At 30.7% G+C, this 24,555-nt stretch overlaps 4 protein-coding genes across 4 annotated transcripts; 2 read left to right on the top strand and 2 right to left on the bottom strand.

The window, feature by feature from the left end:
• Positions 1-1,731: 1,731 nt before the first annotated feature.
• LOC116113426 lies at positions 1,732-4,162 on the bottom strand. Its single transcript, XM_031399585.1, has 6 exons — positions 3,875-4,162; positions 3,480-3,692; positions 3,193-3,359; positions 2,838-2,919; positions 2,671-2,739; positions 1,732-2,067 (listed from the first exon to the last, which is right to left on the bottom strand). The coding sequence occupies exons 1-6, from the start codon at positions 3,998-4,000 to the stop codon at positions 1,897-1,899; spliced, it is 828 nt and encodes a 275-aa protein (XP_031255445.1). The 5' UTR covers positions 4,001-4,162; the 3' UTR covers positions 1,732-1,896.
• A 1,425-nt stretch (positions 4,163-5,587) lies between these two features.
• Positions 5,588-6,688, bottom strand: LOC116113436 (aspartic proteinase CDR1-like). Its single transcript, XM_031399594.1, has one exon. The coding sequence runs from the start codon at positions 6,686-6,688 to the stop codon at positions 5,588-5,590; it is 1,101 nt and encodes a 366-aa protein (XP_031255454.1).
• A 7,333-nt stretch (positions 6,689-14,021) lies between these two features.
• On the top strand, positions 14,022-17,439 carry LOC116113460 (late embryogenesis abundant protein At5g17165). Its single transcript, XM_031399622.1, has 2 exons — positions 14,022-14,231; positions 16,921-17,439. The coding sequence occupies exons 1-2, from the start codon at positions 14,122-14,124 to the stop codon at positions 17,198-17,200; spliced, it is 390 nt and encodes a 129-aa protein (XP_031255482.1). The 5' UTR covers positions 14,022-14,121; the 3' UTR covers positions 17,201-17,439.
• Positions 17,440-19,573: 2,134 nt separating this feature from the next.
• On the top strand, positions 19,574-21,170 carry LOC116113435 (18.1 kDa class I heat shock protein-like; the record flags this gene model as incomplete). Its single annotated transcript, XM_031399593.1, has 2 exons — positions 19,574-20,065; positions 21,111-21,170. Coding segments are annotated over 2 exons (552 nt in total), but the record flags the coding sequence as incomplete, so codon positions are not given.
• Positions 21,171-24,555: the final 3,385 nt, after the last annotated feature.

Here is a 24,555-nt window from a genome sequence, read left to right as displayed (position 1 = left end):
TCACATCTCATTATTATTGTTTCAAGGTATTTTATATATTCATACGAGAGATCAGTAGATATATAATGCTCCAATGGTTTTATTAAATTATTAAATATTTTATATTAGAGATTTTATTTTTAATTTTTTGCAATGAAGTTTTTATAATCTCATATATTTTTTTAATAATTTAATAGTATTCAAATATTTAAGAGGTCCTGAGTTCGAATTCCTATGACTACTAATAAAGGTAGTCATATAGGATTTATTTGATCGTTAACTTCAGGACTTCGAATGACTAATTAAAGTACGTACAAGCTAGTTTGAACACTCGATTATCAAAAACAAAAAAATATATCATGAAAGACGCTTTGATGTTAATCAATTTTCTCAAAGATTGATGAAATTAACCTTATTTTAAAATTAACGAGGATGTTGCTATTTTCATAATTGTGTTATGTGGTAATTAAATATTAATTTACAAAAAGTTAGAGACTTGGAATGAATTTTCCATCTTCTCCTTAATAGAAAAAGAAAAAGAAGTAAATATTGAATATAAATAATATTGTTTCCAAAATAAAATATGAAAAATGGTATGCAACACAACATGCCTAAAATGCCCCAATTTGGTAATCAATATTTTAATATAAATGTGGATGGAGTTGCGTGCAATTTTCGATATTCTATTTTAATATTTAAATGAAAATCACCTGGCGGTGTGATTAATTTTAAAATAATCCAGAAGTGTTTGACTTTGGTCTTGGTTAAATTTAAATTTTGTATTTTTAAAAATTAAATTTATTATCTCTTTCACTAGAATCTAGATAATACTTTGCTTAGGTTTACTCTTCTGGATCAGGTTTCATTTGGTACAATTTTATTTTTTTAAATAAATTTTTATTAGTTTCTTAACTAGAAAAAAAAAAAAAAAAAGTAAAAGTTGGTAGGCTTTCCAATCAATCACATTTATTTTCCTATATAATTCTCTTATCTTAAACTAACTTGGAATAATCTCGTCGATGAGATCACATATATCTCTTCCCTTTAGATCAAATGACAAACCCTTTAATTATTAGAGTTAATTATATCCAGAAGATCTTATGTTCGAGTTCCCTGAAGAGGTATCAAAGTGTTCCATTGCGGGCCGAGTCAATAAGTAGTTATCTAATTTTTTATCATATACTTTAAACATAACACCATAAACTCGTCTTTAAAAGTATTAAAAACTTGCTAGTAACTATACTTTCTTTCAAAATAAACAATCTCAGGATAAATAAAATNCTATATAATTCTCTTATCTTAAACTAACTTGGAATAATCTCGTCGATGAGATCACATATATCTCTTCCCTTTAGATCAAATGACAAACCCTTTAATTATTAGAGTTAATTATATCCAGAAGATCTTATGTTCGAGTTCCCTGAAGAGGTATCAAAGTGTTCCATTGCGGGCCGAGTCAATAAGTAGTTATCTAATTTTTTATCATATACTTTAAACATAACACCATAAACTCGTCTTTAAAAGTATTAAAAACTTGCTAGTAACGATACTTTCTTTCGAAATAAACGATCTCACAAGGAATAAATAAAATAAACATTTAACTTCTCGATAATATTTGATTATGTCCAAATTTAAGCTCGATTTATAAGATATATTTCTAAATAAAATTAATAGAAAAAAAAAAGGAAGAATTAAAGATTTTAACAATTAAACTCTCTCTCAGAAGGTTTGAATACTTTCTAAAATACTGAATGCCAATAAAATTCTATAATCATAACCCTTAAAACATTTCTTTTTAATCATATAATCATCAGATTCCATTCTTGGAATTTGTTCAAAATAATTCTTGAATTTACATCTTCATAAATATGACATCAAGAGCAAATGAGAAGAACAATACCTTTTGAAACAGTGTGGTCATTGAAGACCATAAACAAGCAATGCTCCAACACCAGCTAAACCAGCAACCAGACCAATAAGTACACCAATTGGAGGCAATCCCCCACCAATTGCCTTACCGGTGTTCACATCGTACCTCGCAAACCTCTTCTTCGGCGCTCTGCATTGTGGACACACATATGTATCCGGCTGCATATTGTAAAGAAACAAAAGCTTTCAATGACAATTCATTGTTGCTGCATAATTTACAACATATTTGATTCAACTCCAGCAGATAAAAAAAAAGGAAAAGCATAGAATGGATTTGAGGACAGCTCTATGGTATTGACCCAGTAACGCCCCCATATAATACTAATTTCGCATTATATGGTTACTAAAACAATGTTGAAACAATTTATATTCCATTGTCATTTTTGCATTGAATGTTAAACAATACCAAGATGATATTGAGTGCTAGTGGAACCAGAATAACGGTTCCTGTATTGAGGCGATTATTGAATATGATCCTCAAAAGAGTGGAAATTGCTATTGTCTTATGTAATTCTTGCTTCTTAATGATACAGCGATCCTATAGATATTGTAACAGCGCAAATTTAAACCATGGAATGGCCTTTGCAACTCAACCTTGGCACTGAGAAATGCTATGGTGAACAGAAAATTTCTCTCTTCTTTCTTATGTTTCTTCATTTTCTTTCTCTTTTTTGTTCATACTGTTGTGGCTGGTTTCAAATTTCGTGCATGATTCATTGGATTATTCAGTGAACGGAATTTCGACAAAGTAAAGAGGCTTGCCTGCTCATCGAAGGATTTTTGCATGGTGTATATGTATCCGCAGTCAAGGCAAATGTGAGTAGCTCTAGCCTGCAATAGGCTATATGCTATTAGTACTCGCCAGAGTATGTATGCAAAGTGATTTCACCTTGACTATATAAACTCAAAAAGTTCAAGAAGATTCTTGCCTTTTGAGCCTCTGATAACTTTCTTCCAAAGCGGGGAGGAGCCGGACGCTTCGGTAGACGTTTGACATCTACTTCTGCACCTCTGCAACACATAGAGATGAACTAGCCGTGAGGCCAAGAACAGAACAAAACAAATTATTTCAAAGGTAAATAGAACAAAACAACTTTTGCACAGAACTTTATACCAACAATTCTACCACAACCATTTCAAACAAATTCATATGGAGCTTGTTAGTAGCTGCTCAATTCATAAAAGCTCAAGCACCAGGATCATAACCTTCCAATTTCTAAACCCTAAAACATAATTTTAGTGAATTTTATGAGAATCAAAGAGCAGGAAAGAAATGAAATTAACCTGCTAACAACAAAGTAGATAGAGTCAGGCTTTGCCTGGATGGCAGTTTTGGTAAATCCGAGTTTATCAGCTGGCCAAAGTTCATCCCCAAAGAAGCTGCTTGTGTAAAGAACCTGATCCCCAGACTTTAGCCCTGCTTTCGCTGCATTCCCTCCTCCCTCTACAGCCTAAATCAAAATCAAAATCAAACCACAATTGATCACAAAATCATTCCAGCAAACACATGGTTTTCCAACAAATTGTGTCAAATTTGGCTGCAAATTGAGATAGAATGACATGGAACTCACAGTGATGACCACACCACCTCCAGACTTTTGGCCCAAAGTGAGGCCTAGTGGCTTGTCAACTTCGACCTCAATAGTCTTTGAAGCCCCGGCAGTTCTCGCTGCAATCTCAAGGCCTCTACTTTCATTGCTCAAACTGCTCTTTCTTGCTGCTATGAAAAGATCTGAGACTCCCCTTTTGGCTTCCTGAAGAGACACACCTTGGAATGCGGTTTTCTACACACAATCAAACAAAATTCCTTATTTTATTCAAAAAACAAGTTATATATCAGTTTCCAGTTACAAACAGTTTTTGAATATTATATCAAACGCGACAGATTACTATATATCAGTTTCCAGTTACAAACAGTTTTTGAATATTATATCAAACGCGATAGATTACAACTGAGAAGAGATACCTGGGAAGGAGAAGAAGAGAGTGAGAAGGGTTTTGGAGAAAGGTTTGGAGAGATTTTAATGGAGTGGTTCCTGGAAAAGGTGGCGGAGCAAGAGGAGGAGGCTCCTGCAACTACAGCTGAGGACATGGTTGACACCAGAAAGTTGAGAAGGAGAGAGAAAAAGAGAGGAAGAGTTAAAGACAGTGAGAGGGTGGAATTAGTTTACTGTTTTAGTGGCTATGGGAAGATAACATTCTAGTGGCTCCTGAAAGTGGAGCTACAGAGGAAGTCTCAAGCCCTCGTACTCTCTGTCCTGGTCACAAATTGTACACGTGGAACTTTTCTGCATTTATAAACTTTACTTCAGCAGGTGGGCAGGTAATTAATCCCACTGTGTCTAGGAGTTAATTAATCATCAACGGTGCACATCGGTAAAAAACTTATTCTTCCTCTAAATTTCATGATATAACAGTGTAAAGTAAATTTCATGATATAACAGTGTAAAGAATAGAAAAGACATTTTAAATTAAAGGTAAGCAATTTTGATCAAATTGATTAACTATTTTTAACATTTAAGAATAACAATAGTATCTGGTTAAACCTTTCAACCGTTATTCAAAAATACCAACCATTCAACCAAAATTTATAATCATTTGGTTAAAACTATCAACAATTTATTCAAAATATCCTTTTTAATTCTTAAATTATGATAGTTAAACAACGAAAACATTATTTAGGGATAACAATGTTAGTTTTCCAAAATTGGGGAAAAATGCACAAAACCGTTATTGTACTAAACTTTAGGGATGGCACGTAATAAACCCTTATGTGTAAGACTTGATATTAATGTTAGATTGGCATCTAATACTTAAACTTTTGAATCAAGTGAATCTTGAATATGGTATTAAACTCGGGTTTCAAGTTCGAATCATTTTTCCCACGATAATAAAAAAGAAAGAGGATGATCTAATATGGTCTACCGAGTTCGAGTCCTTATTAATAGGGTTGGTCATTGGAGCTCTTACCCGGCTGGTAGTTAGGGTTTCGAGGAATTAATTGAGGTATGCACAGACTGATCCAAACACCCCCGGTCATTAAAAAAAAAGTTCGAATCCTTTTTGGAACTAGACTCATTTTGGTTGTCTCTCTAATTCATATTACACATGAAAACCTAGATTATATAGTTGGACTGTTAAGATTGGCTTATATTTATAGGTTAAGTGGTTGTTTTTAATAGTTGAATCTTAAGAATATCACATTGAGTGATTAAAGGGACATTTTGTTTTGTTGTAAAAGGAGAATACGTCTACTTTATACAAGAGTATGGACCTTTTGGGTTACGGACGGGCGAAATCATCATCCAGTTTCCAAAGGGAGATTTGTTAAACGTCTCATCTGAAGGGAGACTTATTGAGTCTTCAATTTATATGAGCTTAATGTATGATACATCCAAAGGCTAAGAGTTGAACACAAACTCTCAAAAAATTTAAAATTACAAAATTTGCATACAATATCTTCCTTACAAGTTGCCGTGGCACACGACAAAAAAATGAGTGAATTAGTTAATACAGAAAGTTTATGGTACCACGATGGTATTATTGACATCATATTACAAGTTAATACATATACATCAAATAGTTATTCTAAAGATAGATGAGAGAAAAAACTAAGGCGGTACAAATTCATTGGATGGCGGTATGAATTATTTTATTACTTGACCATCATCGTTCATCGCTATTGTTTAGTACAATCAGTCGGCTTAAAAGAAACAATCCCTTTATGCAAATCGAAACCAATCAAAATATTCGACTGAGCAAAGTTCCCAAATATCCCAACATCGTCACTGATTGGCTGCATGGCAAAACAAAACACACCTTCCATGGGAGAAATAAAAATGCTAGTCCAAACCAATGGCACGGCGGCTCCACCATCAAAATGAGCAGCTGAAGTCGGTGCAATATCCTCCATGGTGGCTCTTTTATAACAAAGTTGTGAACCCAACTGCGGATTTTGAAACGGTGTCAATTTGATTGCCTTTCTCACTTCTTGTTCTAATCTGTTGTAAAAATCCTCAGGCAAAAGCGTCGGTGGCACGCCGGAATCGATAAACACGTTTCCTTTCGAAACCGTTTGCGACGATGAATTATTATAAGGGATGAAATTTTTTCCAATGCTGATTCCTTCTAGAGTTACAAAGTAATAAGTCTTGTCATCTTTGGGAACTAGAGGAGTTGAAACGACACCGGATCCTGAAACTTCGCTTATGCTACCGAAATTGATCTTGCTTGTGAAATTAGGGTTTGCATGAAACGGGATCAAGCAATAAGAAAATTTAATGTTTGTTCCGAGCTGAGAACTGATTTGGGAAACGAGTGATAAGTTTCTTCCTCCTAATCCAACTAATCCCATTTCATTTTCATTGAATCCTCCAGTGTTGTTGTGTCCGCATCCGAAAACAATGTTGTTGAAGATATTTGAGCCGAGAGCAATTGTTTCTGTGGCGAGAACGCCTTCGGTTAATGCGTTACTTCCATAGCCATAAGTGTAGTTACATGCTTGCTCAGACGAGCAAGAGACTGTTTCTAATAAATGGCATTGAATCGATTCACATGATAGAAAATTGTACGAAGACGAAAAAGAGGGATTAAAAATAGGATTTTTCTGTTTGTAACATCGTTGACAGGGAAGACATTGAGCCCAGAGAAGGTCACTGCCGGTGTCAAGAATACCATAGACGTCTACCGGGGGAGTTCCGATGGAAAATTTCATCAGATACTCACCATTATCTGGCGATATGCTTGTTTGCGGGGCGTTGGAAGGGAGTGGTGAAGCCATTTTTAAGGAATTGAGACGAGAGAGAGCTCGTTTGAAGGAGTTGTTGAAACGATTGAAAGGGGTTTCATTGGGGTTGTACAAGGGAGAGTTGGGGGAGTCTCGATGGATCAAATCGATGCTGAAACCGCCATTGATGGCTTCTGTAGACGAAATTGAAAGGCAGATGAAGAGGAAGAAGATCATGGGGAGAATTTGTGGATGAAAATGAAGTATTTTCGCCATTCAAGTTCAAGAAGAAAAGAGAGAGAGAGGAGGGGTAATTCTATGAAAGAGTTACAAGTATTTTGCATGAAGGAGAGAGAAAATATAGAATTAATTATTAGTAATAATATAAGTTTTTAGTAAATTATATTAATTAATTAATTAATTTCCTTAATATGTATATATGTATATATCCCAAAAATAGTATCCCACAAATAGTCAATAATCAATGATAATGATCACGAGTATCAGGTAAATTATCAGAAAAAAGATAATTATACATATATTAGTTATATATATATATATATATATATATATAAAAGGTTGACTGATATGAATAAAGTTGTTTTGACGTACTCATTTTTAATTCGTTCGAGAGATAGAATCAACATATTGATACGGTGAAGATACTTTGTTATAAGTTTATGAGAAAACATAATAATAGTAAAATGAAAAATATTTTTTAGTTTATTCAACAAATTAATTAATGTGTGCTCTCCTCCATTTAAGGCAGTAGCTTACCTATATACTATAAATGAAAATGTTAGAAGTTAATATAAGCAATAGGAAATTTAGGCATGATTTTAGTAATGTTTATCGCCATATTGAGTGTGCTCCCTCAATTTATGATAGTAGATAACCTAATATAATAGAAAATGGTTAAAAATTTAAAGGGATTTGGGCAATGAAGCAACAACTATTGGAGTTGTCCTTTGGTAGTTGACTAAGATTAGTCACAAGAAGATTCAATGGTTCCAATTAATGGTTGGTAGACAATGAAAATGTTAACGTGCTAGCAATTGGGGTTTTTGTCTTTAATATTTATAAATTTAATAGATTTTTTTTTTTTTTTTAAAGTGTAAAATCTTATGTCACGACAATCTTAGCCCTCACATATCCATGTACATTTACATTTGAGCTTCACACAAGCGTCTTTCACGTGAAACACATCTTCACAACTTAAGAGATCAAAAGACATTTAACTAATTTTTACTTAAGATTTCTTACCATGTCGGATGTGAGGCTATTTAATTAGAATTTCCAAAATGAAAAATAAAAATTCATTAGCATTATTTAGCTTAACAAATTGCATCATCCGTTTTGGATTTTAGGTATGCACCAATAATTTCTTGCTTTTTTTTTTTTTTTTTTTTTGGAATTTGAAGAGTTCGATATAGGCCTATCTCTGTGATATTGGGCCAGTTTAAACTAGCCCACAATTTATCTAAACGGATCAAAATATAGTCCAAACAAGTGCAACCAATAGCCCGACCCATGACCTAAATTTTAGACTAAAGGCCCAATTAGGGATATGAGGGAATGACAAAAATATACAATTTTTTGCCTCGTAAATAAGAAGAAGAAGAAGAAGAAGAAAAGGAAAAGAGTTCAGAAAATTTCTCCATTGTTTTTGGTTACTTATATTCTTTAATATGTTGCATGAAATTATATTTTTAAAATTGTGGTATGTTACACGGACAAAGAGTGATAGTATTTAAATTTTAGATGGTTTAACCGAACATCAAAAAACATTTTAATAAATAAACATTTTCCAATATCCCTCTTTTTGTTATAAAGAAAATCAAATTCTTTATAGTTTTTTAGTGCATCACAAGCCTCTTGTAGGTTTTGATTCTATATGAGTTCATTGGTAATCATATAAACATCGTCCTTTTATCTCAAAGTAACAATAGAAAAAGTATAAGCGTTTGTATATTTTCTTTCTAAATATGTTTAAGTTTTGCATTTGGAGTGTGTCATTTGATTTATTATTCAATGAAAGAGTCGTTTTATTCTATTTTTACGAAGAGTAACGATGCATTTTTATTAAGAAAATTTCAAGAGATTATGTTAAAAAGATTGGGACAAACAAAACAAAAGTTAGGCAAATGTTGTGAAAACCAACTCATATAAATTTCGTTAAGAAAAGTTGGTATTAGAAGAGTTGGTGTATTTCACAAACAAACCAACCTCAAAGTTTAGGTGGAACTTGTTGCTCAATAGTAGAGGTTTGGTATTAAACCTTAAGATATAGCTTTAAGGGTTGTTGGAATTTCAACATATTTTAGATCTAATTAAATGGATGAGGTTTTACGTGCATATTAACTAATCTTCAAGGGAAGCTATCCCACATCAACCAACTGTCATAGCTCCTAAGTAAATCATGAGCAAATGTACTACTTTTGCATCCAGCCAGGAATTGAACCTAGGATTGTGGGTTCTACCCATTTGCAACCCCCTTGGTTCACCCATACTGCTGAGCTACCCATGGGTGGGTAAATGGATGAGGTTTTAGAGAGTGGAGAGTAGAGTTTTCTTCTTCGTAAGAAAGAAAAATGTGTGAGAGAAATCAAATGTAATTGAGTCAAGATTTTCTGAAAGTGAACTGTATAATCTTTGAATGATAGCATAATTTTCTTTAATAATGAAAAAAAAAAAAGGACTAACCTTAATGTGGGTGTATGATTAATTAACACCTAAATCACGGTATAATTCTTTGTCTTGTTCTTATCATCTTATGTGTTTGATTTCGACTGTTGTCTATCTGTTCCAACCTATGTTGGTGGAGATACATACTCCCAATAATTATGATTTAAAATACTGATATTATTAATTTAAAATATTATTATTATTATTAGTTAAAGAAGATGCATGTAACATAACTCTCTCTTTATTGATAATGGTTTGCTTTATTAATTAAAGATAACAATTTTAATCTCTAGTGGTAATTTTTTTTAAGGTGCAAGTCAACCTATAATGACGAATATTACTAAACTTATTTTAATTAAAGTAAGACCTACCTCCATTCCAATTTCATTGGGGAATGCATGTACCTTTTACATTAAGATTATAATAAATAAATGAATAACAATAGTAAAAACAAATCTATGACGTAAGCCCATTAAAAGAAATTACCATGGATCATGAAGTTTTTTTTTTTAAAAACAAAAAAAAAAAAAAACTATTTTTTTATAAAATTTGAGTAAATATGATAGATTTAACTATATTTTTAAATATAGTTTGTTAATCCAATATTCACATAATTATTTTTTTAATTAGAAATAGGTAGTTTTTTTGCTTTTTCAAATTATATTAGGGGTTGTTTTAGGGGTTGTTTTAGAGTTTTATTTAGACCTTTAATTTATATTAATTAGTATTATATATTTTTGACTTTATTTTTATAGATTTCTAAATATAAATTCAACTCTCTCTCAATAGGTTCTTATTTTTTTTTTCTTTTTTCTTAATAATTAACAATGATATGAGGATTAAAATATATTCATGTTTTCTACAACAAATTTATTCGGTCCAATATTCACCTATGACCTACCTACTAAGTATTAACATTATTGGTCATTGGGTTTATATAAAATTTGTTTGGCAAGCACCATTTAAAACACTTTCAATATAGAAAAAGTGCTTATGAATTGGTTTTTTTTTTTTTTTTTTTTTTTTTTTTTTTTTTTTTTTTTTTTTTTTTTTGTGGATTATAATTTATAATAGACGTTCCAGTTTCCTCCCTTGAGTTAGGAAGAACTTTATTATACCCTTTAAAGTTTGAGAAATATTAATAAATCTCCCTTTTATTTAAGTTAACTAAAGGATAAGAAATATTATTAATATCGTTTAGCAAAACAACTTTTTATTTTTCAAAATAATTGCATTAAAAAAAAACTGAACATTTCTTATTTCTACAATAAATAGAAGATTTGATTACAGGATGCATGAAATAAATAAAATAAATTTAATTTGGGAGTAATTATCTAGTCAAGACGTCTTTATATGTCTGAATTATGTCTATACAAATGAGACTAAATGATATTTTACAATTTGGATCTAATAGTATATATTTATAGTTGTGAAGAATTAATAACATGACCTTCTAACAAGAAAATTATTCTTTAATTCAACAGACTTTCTAATAAAATTATAGGGTCGAGTCAAAATATTATAGTTTAATTTTTTGACATTATTTAATAATGTATAATCTATAAAAGCCAATAAATTAAAAATAATTATTTCAATGTTAGCTAAGTATTCTTTACTTTCTTTAGATTTATTTAAAAGAACGGTTATAAAATACTATTATGAGCTCGAGTTAGAAAATTCGGTCACACTCTTTCAATCTAGAATTATTTTATATATTGATTTTGAAATTGACTTGTACTAAATAAATAATTAATTAAATATAAAATAATTTTATTCGACGCATAATACCATAAGTCACACTTATTTTTTTAATTTTTTCTTTTAAATACAACCGTCCTCATATTATTGCAATAATGTACATAATAATAATTATTCCTTCTTTTGTCAAAGGAGAAAATTGTCTTTTTCTAAAAAGTAGACATTGCACGCCGAGTAATGCATTTTCAATGCCAACGACGTACTCAATCCAACAAAGAACAAACAACTAAAAACTAACACCGTCAACTACCACGTAACCCATTGACTAACGCCGGAATATCCCTTTGGGAAACCGCATCTTTGACGGAGACCGTGCACTCGTTAGTTAACGTTTATTATTATTTAATATTTAGTATTACTATATTTAAACTTAACAAAATTTAATTATTTACCTCCGTAATCCCTATACAAAAATGACCATGTGGGCAAGATTCCATTCATTCTATGTGAAATTATATTATTTCATGAGATCTAATCAATTAAATTATTTGTACATGTTTTTATTTTACTAAATTTAAATTAGTTTTTAAAATAAATATAATTTGACATATTATTTATATTTTTAGAAATTAATTTCTAAATAATATAGTTTTTTTTTTCAATTTTTAAATATAAAGTAAATTTTTTTAATATTTATTGATATGTTAATAATTCAAATGTAAAAAAAGAATTGCTATTTTTGTCTAATTAGATTTGAGAATAAAGTTAGACTAAATGGTACATGAAAAGTTTTACATAAACACAGCCTATTATATTATTTATATGCCAATTAAATAAAATTTTTATTTTAATCTTTGACATTCCCCAATATTATTATTAGTAACTTTTATAATGCATATCTACTTAGTATATACTCATTGATATACATATTATGTTATTTATGTAGTACTCATACAAATGTTTACTACTTAGGAAGTATTGATTGTTCAAAGATGATAAATTTAGAGATTTTCTAAACCATATAAAACTTTTGAAAATCCTCTTTCTTATAAAGTATTTAATAATCTTTTAAAGTAGTAATACCATCTTTTAACATTTTAGCTAATTATTATCATATTGTGTAGGTTTGTTTTTTGGTATTGAATTTTTACCTCTTACTTACCTCAAATAATGTGATTTATAATACATGTATCTTGATTCAAACCCATAAATTCATCCCTATAAATAGGGTGTTAAAAAAAAATACAAAAAGTGAACTGAACCGATAACTGAACCAAATTTTCAGTTATCCGAAGAATCGATTTGATTTCAGTTCAAAGAAATTAAAAAACCTAATTTTTAGTTCAGTTATCAATTTGGGAGAATATGAGAAACGGTTAACTAAAACCAATTTATTATAAAAATATTAAATTAAAATAAAAAATAAAAAAATCATGTTTATTATAAAAATATTAAATTAAAACCGGTTAACAATTTTTTGGTTAATCGAAAAACTGGTTTTCCCTTTAACCTGTTCGATTTCGATTTACAAAATCGATTAATCGGTTCAGTTAATAGGTTTTAAACACCCTTACTTATAAAGAAATCAAGAGTACTAATTGAGGACTGTAAACTACACATGCAATATATGGATGGACACGTATTAACTTGTTTTAATAATGACTTCAATGTCAAGTCCTATTATTATATAAACTTCAATATTTACATATTAATTCCACGTTGAAAAAAATACATTATCTTATTAATCAACAGTAAACACGCATAATACGCGATTTTGGACGGCCGTTAAGTCCACCATCCAAATCTTTCCCAAGATCCATCTTGATATCCGTGCAGTCTAGGACAGATCCAGTTAACTAACGGCGTGAGTAAACGGAGAGCGTAAAAATGATCTAGTATGACACGGCGTACGGTACGGATAGGTACGAATGCGGAGAAAACAAGAAAGGAAGAAAGAAAAAGGAATTGCAGGCGAAAATAACAATTGCATCCCAAAGTCTTATAAAAATTTTAAAGTAACGTTTTGATCCCTATTTGCAATGTGTTAATCTGGTTCGGTCGGGTTTTGCCAAACAATAAAACTAAAGTTACAACTTTTTTATACAACTTTTTCACATAATCTTGAATTAACAACTCGCAATTAGTTAGTTTGTATTTTAACAAACGAGACCCACTACGAACTGATTAATCACGAGTTATTATATCAAAATAGTATGAAAAAGTTGTAAGTATAGTGTTATTCTTTGCCAAATCCAAATCAACCAAACGTTTTTGGGTTCTTACAAAAAAAAACCCCAAATTAATCCTTATTTATTAAAAACACAAACCAAATCAATTTAATTCCATTAGTTCGATTAAGATTAATCAGTTTAAGTCATATATATAATTATTTTTTTCTTTGTCAAACTTGTATCACATATCATTTAAGAATTTTATTTTTCAATACAATCAATTGTTCAACTTCAAAATTCATTGAATTTTGATTAAGAATATATTAAGAATCTTGGCAATATAATTTATTGACATCAACAATTACATAATAAAAACATATAATAGCTCAATTCGTGATAAATTTATTCAAAATGCTATTACCAATCCATTTGGATTTGGTTGATTTGGATTTATAGTATTTGTAATAATACGGTTCGGTACAGTTCGGGTTTTCGAGTTGAAAAGTAAACCCATACCAATCCATTTACATTTTTATTCAGTTCATTAGGTTTGATTTTACGTTTTAGTATTTTGAAACACGAACCAGACTGTTCGGTTCGGTTTACACACCTCTGGTTTTGGTCCATAAGGTATGCTACTAATAGGAAACAAAACGTTAAAAAAAAAATTTACAAGACTAAAGGGAAATGACGTAAAACTTCAGGAACGAATTTGTAATTTGTCAACCGGTAGGCACAGAAACAAAAACGTCACACCAATTATTAATTTTTCCTTTAAAATAAAAAAATAAAAAAATCTGAAAGTTGTGTATATAAAAAAGATGACTGGTACAAGATTTTCCTTACTCAGAGCAAAGCTGAAGCTGAAGCCAAAAGCTAGAGCTATCAAATCCTCAATCTCTTCTGAAAATTTCTCTTTGCTGTGTTTATTGTATGGCCGCCAATTCGAAGAGCACTCGAGAGATCGCCAACTTGGGGAAGCGCGTCGTCAACCACTTCTTCACGCGCGATCCAGCTCACTCTGCCGTAACTCGCGCCTCCAGGTTCGTTTCTTCTTCTTCTTCTGCGTCATCATCATTTCGTTTGTGTTGTTCAATTTGTGCTTTACTTAGTTGCTGTTTTGCTTGTTTTTATCCGCGTTTTGCTTCGCGATTTAGGATTAATGGACGATTCTTGCCTGCGTTTTGTTTTATTTCTCTTCTTGAAGCAAAATTTGGTGAAGATTAGTTTAGTTCAGCTTAATTAATTAATTAATTAGTTAATATTTATGTGATTATTCAAGGAATTTTATTCGCTTGTTGCCATATTAAGTTATTAACTAGTTTTTTTTTTTTTTTTTTTTTAAATCTGGAAATTTTTTATTAAATTATTTAGAAATATTCTAGAGATCTCTACTATTTTCTAAACTCAGACTCACTTAATCAGAGATCATGAACTAAAATTAACTATTTTAATTAATTATTTAGATAGTACTCTCAAATATTTCCTTTTTTATTTGTAGAAAAATTGATTTTCTGAAAAATATCTGAATATTTAATGTTGTTCCCGCAGAAAATGTAGTTGAAATTCTACTTTAATGGATAATTTACGACACGGCAGATTTTGACCCTTTGTGCTTAGTGCTTTATTCTAGATAAGGACAGATTAAAGGTGGACCAGTGATATAACGACACTTGTCCACATAAGGGTATTTTCGGAATATGGTTTCCTTAATCTTTGTATTGAAGTTTCGTCTTCTTTCCAAACGATATTCTTTACGTGGTATTAGGTCTCTGTCTCATTTTAGGTAAAGAAATTAAATTTTGAATTTTAGTCAAAACGATGGGCTTGATTTATGAGTTTTTAATGCAATTTTTTATTTATTTTAAATATAAAAAAGATAAAAAACTTTAGAAAATTTGTGAAAAAAGTTATTCAAATATTAATAATAATTCTATTTTTATTTTCAAGGAAAATGTAATGGGTTGTGAAATTTATGACTGTATATTTGAATTGACTCACTTTTCAGGGTTTCTATTATGAGGGTTTCTTGTATTCTATATTTGAATTGACCATTCTGATTTGTGTGTCTAACAACCAACTAAAATAACATAAATAAAACGCTATCAATTTATATTAGATTTTTAAATTTTAGATCTAAGTCTACATCAATTTATACTAGAAATATTTTACAAGTTTATGTAGATTGGCTCTTGATTTGTACTTTATATTATACATATGATAAATCTCCTCTCTTAGATGGTCTTGGTCTGGGTCTATTCTGTCCAGCAAACCCACCAAAATCATTTCGTTATTCTATTTCCCATACCGACACAATAGGATATTTTGTATTTGAAACTTTCTCTTTGTAGAAAAGATATTTTAAAGTAGACTGAATTTTAAGGGGCTAGTTAGGTGTGCACAAGATGCCACCTTCTCTTGGATAAATCATATGGTCAATTGGTGATAAATAAATGTTGAGAGAGTAAGTGAGTGGAGTCTCTTTCGTGATAAGATTAAGAAGAAATGTGAAGAAGTGTGGGAAATGTGCATCCATTTATTAAAATAATAGATTTAACAAGTTGGATTATGAGTACTTATCTGGTTGAGTCATTCACTCATCACGTGCCATAGCTACCACCCCCATTTTAGTGGGCGGTGGCTTTGCCCCATGCTCCTGCACCTACTCCAATGCTTTTATTTATGTTTACTTAAAAGGGAATATGATATTTCCTTAGTGTTGTTTATATGGTGGGGCATTTATATGATAAGATGAAGATTGTATTTAGTAGCATATTATCATTATATTATGTCTAAGTTTCAAATAAGATACTTTGATCTAGTTATGTTATCAGATCAATCTTAATTAGGGATGGACCCTGAAATTAATATAAACTAAGTAAGTTAAGCGAGTGGGTTAAAATTAGAAATATTAAAAATATCTCTAATAGTGTTCTTTATTTTAAAGAGAATATTTCACATAAATAAAGAGTATTTTTATTAATTTCTAAATATAAAGAACAAAATTTGTATTCAAATCTAATAGACTTAATAAATAAAAGAGAGAATTAATAATAAAACGTATAGAAACTTGTAAATAGAGAGTTAAATTTGACTTTCTAGATGTAGATAGTCAAACTTACTTTTTAATTTATATTTAAAGAATAAATAGTCTATTAAACTTTTGGTTTTATAGACGAATTCTTTATAATAAACAATTTAGATCATATAAAGATTTTTTTAGAGATATTCTAACGTAAATATAGCTTGATCAAAACAGAAAACTAAAGTAAGAATCTTTTTAGGGGGGTCACCAGCCCTCAACTTGACCCTTAACAGGACCGGATCTTAACCGATTCTGAACATGTTATAGGGTAGTACTATTCAATTAACTTTGTGTTTTAATTTTTCATTCGTATGATGTGATCTTTTGGGTGGTAGAAATGATTTAATGACATGGAAAGAACATGGTGGTAGAAATGATTTAATGACATGGAAAGTGTTCTATGTTGTGTTTTGTGTGACTGGCATTGATACTTTTGAGGAAGAACATGGTAGGAGTGGTTATTTAAACAATACTTATTGGGTGAAAATAAAAAAGACTAGTAAAGTGTTTCTATTCAGAAGCGCTAGATGCTTTTATAGTAATCGCTTTGAGATACTTTTACTAAAGATGTACTTCTATAAAGTTTCCATTTGGAACTTTTCTTTTCTGGGCATGGAAGTCTTCTCTTAACATTATAATTTATGCAGGAGGGCTGCACACAATTCGGCATATGACAAGAACATTGACGATCAGGTCCGTCCGGCTATAGTCCCAGACGATGTGATTCAGCCCCTATCTGATAAATACTGGGCACCGCATCCGCAAACTGGGGTATTTGGACCTGCAGTCGAGAACCGTCCTGGTGCAGGCGGGGAACGCGAGTACTATTCCTCGCCTGCAAATGGTTCTGGCGAGTCTGTGCTGGAAGAGAAAGCCTGGTTCCGCCCCACGAGTCTTGAGGACTTGGAGAAGCCCCTCCACCATTGAGGACTACTAACTTCTGAGCCTGGGGAGAGGAGCCCTCTGTTAAGATAAGTAATAGGTTGTTTGTGTAATAATAAGAGAATTGCAGTAGAATAATACTGGTTAATGTTCAAAATATATGTAAAACTATAATATTTGGATGAAGTTGGTAATGTATCTAGGGAATGAATCTATGTTTGTGGATTATGTTTTCAAGATATGTAAACTACTTTGTTATTTTGATTATATTTGGGTTGTTAATATTTCTAGTGTTTTTTTTTTTTTTTTAATTCTTTTTATGTTATACTGAGCCAATTTCTTTGGTGACATATTCATAATATAATATTATAAATTTTTTTTTATAATTTTGATGTGATTAAATTTCATAATAAACAGATAAAATTTATTATGAATTGATTAATTATAAATTATTATAAAATTTTGTGGAGTTGGACGGTAACGGTATAATATTGTGCTAAGTAAATATCTTTAAACAAGGATCAATAGGAAAATACTTTGAAGCATTGTGCAAACAATATTTTGAATGGATTTTTATGGATGGTTCGAAAACTTTTAAATCAGTAGCAATGATAGAGCACTGTTGGCGGTGTGGCTGTCAAAATCATAATTAAATTGACGTGATGGATATAATTAGAATTGAACGGAGGATAGGATTGCCTTGTCAGATTTGTTTGCATTTCTTCCTTTTCTAACCTTTTTGTTGGGCCACCAGCCAGCTATTATTTGTTGGGTTATTAACTTATTATTAATTTATTATTAGTGACCTTTTAAAGCTTTTCAAATATTTGGAAAATGTAACTAAAAACAAAAATTCCTTGCTTAGTTTGAAAGAAAATATTAATTTAGGTATAAACTTACTAAAAAGTTACAAAACATTGAAAAAAAAAAAAAAAAGATTTAACTATGCATAAGGGTGAAAGAGTAATTTTACAAGTTTAGAGTCTTTTGATAAATATGTAATGTTTTGTAAGATTTATAATTTAAGAAGTAAATTACATAAAAAAAATAAATAAAAAAATAGTTGGTAAAAGACTTTTAAAAAATTACCTGTTTATTTATCTTTATTTTGATTTAGGGGTATTTAAGTCTTTTTATTTTCTATTAAATTTAATGGCAAATCACCATTAGTTTAGGCTGTTCTAGATGGTATATAACTTTATCTCTTACAAATTAATTTTTGAAAACATTGATAATCTCCCAATAACCAAAAAAAAAAAAAAGTTAAAAACAAGAGGATTTTCAATAATTTTAAACATGGTGTGTAGTAATAATCTAAAATATAGGATTCGCGAGAATTTTTATCTTTATATAATGTCAATAGAGTAAACGACATATTCCCACCCAAGGTTTGACGAAATCCTAGGTTGGTACCACAGGTTCCATTTATTCCAGATTTTCACCCTTAAAGTAACGGGAAATGGTTAGATATAACGATTTAGGGGTGAATCAGTCATTTCACAGAGGAAGCGCACATTAGCATATCGTCGCCCCTAACAAAAATCCGACGCACATTAGCAACATCACCGCAGTCGTTTTTCGCTCTTTTCCGGCAATTCTTCCACCCAAAATCACCCTTGTCACCACCATTCGAACCTTCATCCTCCCCTCTACAAAACCATACCCTTGACAACCCCTCATCGCCCGTCGATCTCTAGCCACGACAGCCGTCACATGCGACTGGTTTTCGTCAGTGTCCACCGGCGAATGGCCGCTGAACGGTTGCTGGGACATAAGAGTTTTGTAGATTAGGAGACGCTAGTTGTAGTGGTGACGTCGAATTAGATATTCGTCACCAGAATCCGACGAAGAACGACGAAAACCTAAGCTTGAGGCTCCGACGATCGGAGGGCCCAATAAGTTGGGAACCTAAGCTAGGACATAGGGGTTTTGGACGACGGATGATGGGGAAGGTGATGGAGGTGACCAGGGGTTTCGTCGACATCGAAAATAGCCCAGATCCGGTGAAAACCGAGACGGTGCACAGTCACTGAAGGTGTAATTGATGTAATTTCAAAATAAGATGGTTAATTTTATAATTTTAGTAATTTAGGGGTTAAAATATCATTTATTAATTTCGGGTTAAAGGGTATTATGATAATTGCACCCTCACTATCCTAAAAAATGTTAACAGTGTTATTTTAAGGGTGAGAATCTGGAATAAATGGAACCTGTGGTACCAACTTGGGATTTCGTTAAACCTTGGGTGGGAATATGTCGTTTACTCATGTCAATATTTACTAGAAGCATACTTATGACGAAATAGTATAATAAATGATACTACCTATGTTTTTTTTTTTAATTGTCGTTTTAGGTGTGGGCATGGGTTTTAATAAAAAAAAATTTCTCTCTCCCACCAACTTTTTCCCCTGATTTTCCTTTCCTTTTCCATCATCTGTATCATCACTCTCCTCTCAACTCCCTCAAGAAACTTCAGCTTTTGTTAACACCTGTGTGGACTGGAAGGAAACCCCAGAAGCTCACGAGTTCAAGGTTGATCTTCCAGGGCTCAAGAAAGAGGAAGTGAAGGTGGAGATTGAAGACGACAGGGTGCTTCAAATAAGTGGAGAGAGGAACATAGAGAAGGAAGACAAGAACGACACATGGCACCGTGTGGAACGTAGCAGTGGCAAGTTCTCGAGGAGGTTCAGGTTGCCGAAGAATGTGAAGATGGATCAAATTAAGGCTTCCATGGAGAATGGAGTTCTCACTGTTACTGTTCCTAAACTTCCTTCCCTCAAACCCTCACACCTTACCCCTATGGTGACCTCTCTCTCGCCCAGTCCACCATTTACGCCTTCGAACCCTTGCTCCGATCCTGTCTTTAAACTTTGTTTCGAAAAAGAGAGAAAAGATAGAAGCAGAGACAGAGTAGAGAAAGAAGAAGTGGCGATGGAAAATAAAGAAGAGAGGAGAAGAGGGGAAGAGATAAGATAAGATAAAGATTAAAGAGAGACAGAGGAGATCTAGGCATGGCGAAAAGTAGAGAAATGACAAGACAAAATGGAAAGAGAGACAAAGGAGATGTAGACGTGATGAAAAGTGGAGAAAAGACAACAAGACAGGAACGACTTTTATTTTGAAAAAATTAAAAACCCTTAAAACGACAATTAAAAAAAAACGGAGGGAGGATAATAATGCTACCTTAATATACACATCATTTAAAAAGAATATATATTCTCTTATTTCTAAAAAAATATTCAAGTTATCTCCCATGATAGTCATATGATAAATTTGTTATTATATATAAGTTAATTATTATTATTATTATTATTATTATTATTATTATCTATTTAAGATTTGATCTAATCTTAAAGAAGCATAAATAAAATCTGCCTTGTTTTTTCCCCAAACTTTATCTAAAACTATATGGATGAAAATTATTTGGATTTTCTATCAAAGTTGGATAATGTCAAATGATAATATAAGGATATGGACAAAGAAGATAAAATCCCATTTCATTAATTGTGAAAAATAAATAGAGTCAAAATCAATACACACTCCACGTCCAAAACAATCTTCCCAAACTCTTGCCAAATGTAAGTGAAGACAAAAGGATATACAGTGTGTGAAATATATAAAAAAAAAAAATTATATTTTGTGAAACCTGTCAATGCTTGATCAGAAATATAGCGAAATCACCTTTTTTTTTTTTTTTTTTTTGTCTCTTGTGGACTTAAATTTATTTTGATATGAACATAAGTAACAATATTGTTTATATTAATGTTATAATATTGGGTATGATAAATTAAATTATATGAGAAAAAGGAGCATCATGGAGTATCATTTCTTTTATAATTTTATTCGATAAAATTTTATTGATGGTGATAGTAAGAACTCTTAAATATATACCAAAAGTTTGAGAGTAAATTACATTCACATTAAGGTTTTGGGTGTCACATCAAATCTCTTGCAGTGTAACATGTCATCTATCTACTACTATGAACATGATATATATCAAAAGGTTTTGGATTAAATTATATTCATACTAAGGTTTTGTGAGTCAGATCTAATCCCTTTCAATATAATATTATGTACATGATATAATTATCAAATTCGACATACTAATAACGTGATATATCTGTTATGTATTTGGTGGTCCTATCTATGAAAGGGGAGTTATCTTCTAGGGTAAGGTTTGAGTCAAGAACATAATAGAGTTGTCTTTCATAAAGTGTAGAGAGGAGACAACTATTGACAAGGATAGAACATTAAGGGTGTGTTTCGTTTATTATTTCATATCCTATTTCTAATCCCATTTTTAAAATATTTGTTTGTTTAATTATTTAAGAAATACTATTATATTTTTTAATTACTTTTAGATTTTTTAAGTTTATTAATTTCATTAAATACCTTCAGAAAAAAGTTTAAAAATTAATAAAAACACCCCCACCCACCCATGGTTACCAGATTCCGACAACCACCATCGGTGGTAGCAAGAATCTGTCACAATGGCCTACAAACGACTAGAACTGGCTAGTAATTCGCGATTTGGCCTTTTCTGGTCAGATTCTTCAGTTGCGTCGTAACGCCAGATTTCGACTAGATTCCGGCGATGGTGGTCGGAATCTAGCACTGTGGGTGGGTGGGGTTTTTTTTGTCATTTTATAAAATATTTATATATTAGGGTGTTTAGTTAAATTAGCAAACCTATAGGGTTTTTTTTTTGTTAATTTTTAAATTTTACCTTGTAATAAGCACCCTATTAAACTATCTAATATTATTTCCAAAATCCTATCCAAAATAACAAACCAAACGAACTCTAAAACGTTCTCTCTCTCTCTCTCTCTCTCTCTCTCTCTCTCTCTCTCTCTCTCTCTATATATATATATATATATATATAGGTGCAATGGGAATTTTGGTTTTTAAAATGTTTTTTGAAAGTGTTTTTAAACATGTTTTAGTGAAAATGTTTTTTTAAAAATGATTTTTAGTGAGACCCTTTTGTGAACAATTAATTAATTCTTAAATACATTTTTGAAATTCAAGTGTTTCCCTTTTTTTTTTTTTTTTAAAAAAATATTTTCAAAGGGACATCAAGAAATTACAAATCCTCAATTTATCAACAAAATGAAATTTTTTCTATACTTATCAAGCACCTAACATCATTTCACTTTTTTTTTTTTTTGTCCCTTTTTCTTCATCTGCTATTTATTTATTGATTTATTATTATAATTATTTCACCTTTTTTTTCCATTGAAATAAATTAAAGGCAGGATTTTTATAATAGTTCTGAATCCTTTGGATTCAAGAATAATAAATGACATATAATGTTGATTAAAAATTTTTCAACATTTGAAAAAAAATATTATTATATATGATAACTTTATTAAAAATTTTAAGACTTAAAAAATACATATATTAAAATCTTTTTTAACGTAAATTCAAAATTTACCAAGTTTCATAAAGTTGGATACAGTATTTCTCTTGAACTATTTCAATTTATGAACCACACAACTTCTTATGCCAATGTTCTCATACCACAATTCCAAAATTTTAGACTAATACCTTAATTATGCATGACATAATGCGATGCATATAAATGTTTCAAATTAATTATCGGAAAATTAGACCTGAAAATGGGTCATGTTTAAAAGGTTTTGTGTCGTGTTAAATTTTCTTAAACTGAAGTAATTCGTTACCTTTTTGGGTCCAAATGTAAAAACCTAAACCCAAACCCAAATATTACTTTTAAGTTTTAACGTGTTACCCAAACCTAATTTGTTAAAACCTTCACTACTTTTTTTTTTTCTAATTTAAAATTGAAATATAATATCATTAAACTCTTATAAATAATTTTATATTAGAACTAAACTATGTATATAAACACAAATTTATTGAAATACATAAAAAAAATATATAATCATATAATCCCAAAATACAAAAAAAGTATATCAAAATTCACCTATTTTAAATTTATTGATGACTAAGAATCTTGGAGACAATGAAACCTTTTTCTTTGTCGGTCAATGATGATAGAAATTAGCAAATATCTTAGAGCAATTAGGTTAAAATTTTAAAAATAGGAAATAAATAATCAAAATATCACATAATATATGTTACACTTTTTTAAATATTTTGTTACTAAACTTAATACAGTCCATTATGAAACGGAAAACTAACAGATTAACCTGATAATGATCCTAACCAATAAAACTAAACCCAAACCTGCTTTTAACGTGTGGATTCGTATCATGTCCAATTTTGTCGTCCTATGGAAAAATACATCACTTATAATATTCTCATGCGACATATTAGTAACCACATTATTTAGAATCTCAACTTTTTAACATCCCTCATAGACAATAATATGTCTTGTTTCATTGCGTATGGTTGGTTAGATCCGGTCGGTCATGCGTCGTTATGACCTTTTCCATACGATCGACCAGATCTAGTCGGTAGTTCGCCATTACGCCAGATTCCGGTTACCTTCCAGTAGTGGTTGCCGGAATTTGAAAAATGTGGATGGGTGAAGGTGTTTTTATCAATTTATAAAACTTTTTTATTGGGGTTGTTAATTAATTAACAAAACTATGAGGGTTTAAAATAATTGAATATTATAGGATATGATTTTTAGAATAGGGAAACAAACATGCATTCTTTTCAGAATAGGAATAAAGTATTTTGAAAATAGCCAAACAAACGCAACCTAACAGGTTAACCTGATAATGATTCTAACCAATAAAACTAAACCCAAACCCGCTTTTAACGTGTGGATTCGTGTTGTGTAATTATGTCGTGTCCAATTTTGTCGTCCTATGGAAAAATACACCACTTTTCATTTTCTCAAGCGACATATCAGTAACCACATTATTTAGAATCTCAACCTTTTAACATCGCTCATAGACAATAATATATATGTTCACATGGAATTCATACATTTTTTTTTTTCCAAAAATAAGAAAGATGAGCAATATTCGAGAACGACACAAGGCGTTCAAAAACAGAACCAGGAACCTCAAGTGATGTTACCAAACATTAGAAAAGCATATCAGAATCATCATCTCATTGCACTGCAGAAACCCAAGAATCAACTCAGCATAAAGAAAGACATGTTCAACAAGAATTTATTCCATTTCTCTAAGCTTAATTTTAACGGGACTTTTAATTTTAATTACAAACAAAATCTAGATTTTTTCAGTAATTTTAAACATGCGATGGAGTGTGTAGTAATAAATCTAAAATATAGGATTCGCGAGAATTTTTATCTTTATATAATGTCAATAGTTAATAGAAGCATGCTTATGACGGAATAATATGATAAATGATATAATAATGCCACCTTAATATACACATCATTTAAAAAGAATATATATTCTCTTATTTCTAAAAAATATTCAAGTTATCTCCGATGATAATCA

This window comes from Pistacia vera, unplaced genomic scaffold, assembly GCF_008641045.1.
Source record: "Pistacia vera cultivar Batoury unplaced genomic scaffold, PisVer_v2 Contig679, whole genome shotgun sequence".
NCBI lineage: Eukaryota > Viridiplantae > Streptophyta > Magnoliopsida > Sapindales > Anacardiaceae > Pistacia > Pistacia vera.
This window is presented reverse-complemented; position numbering and strand designations above follow the sequence as displayed.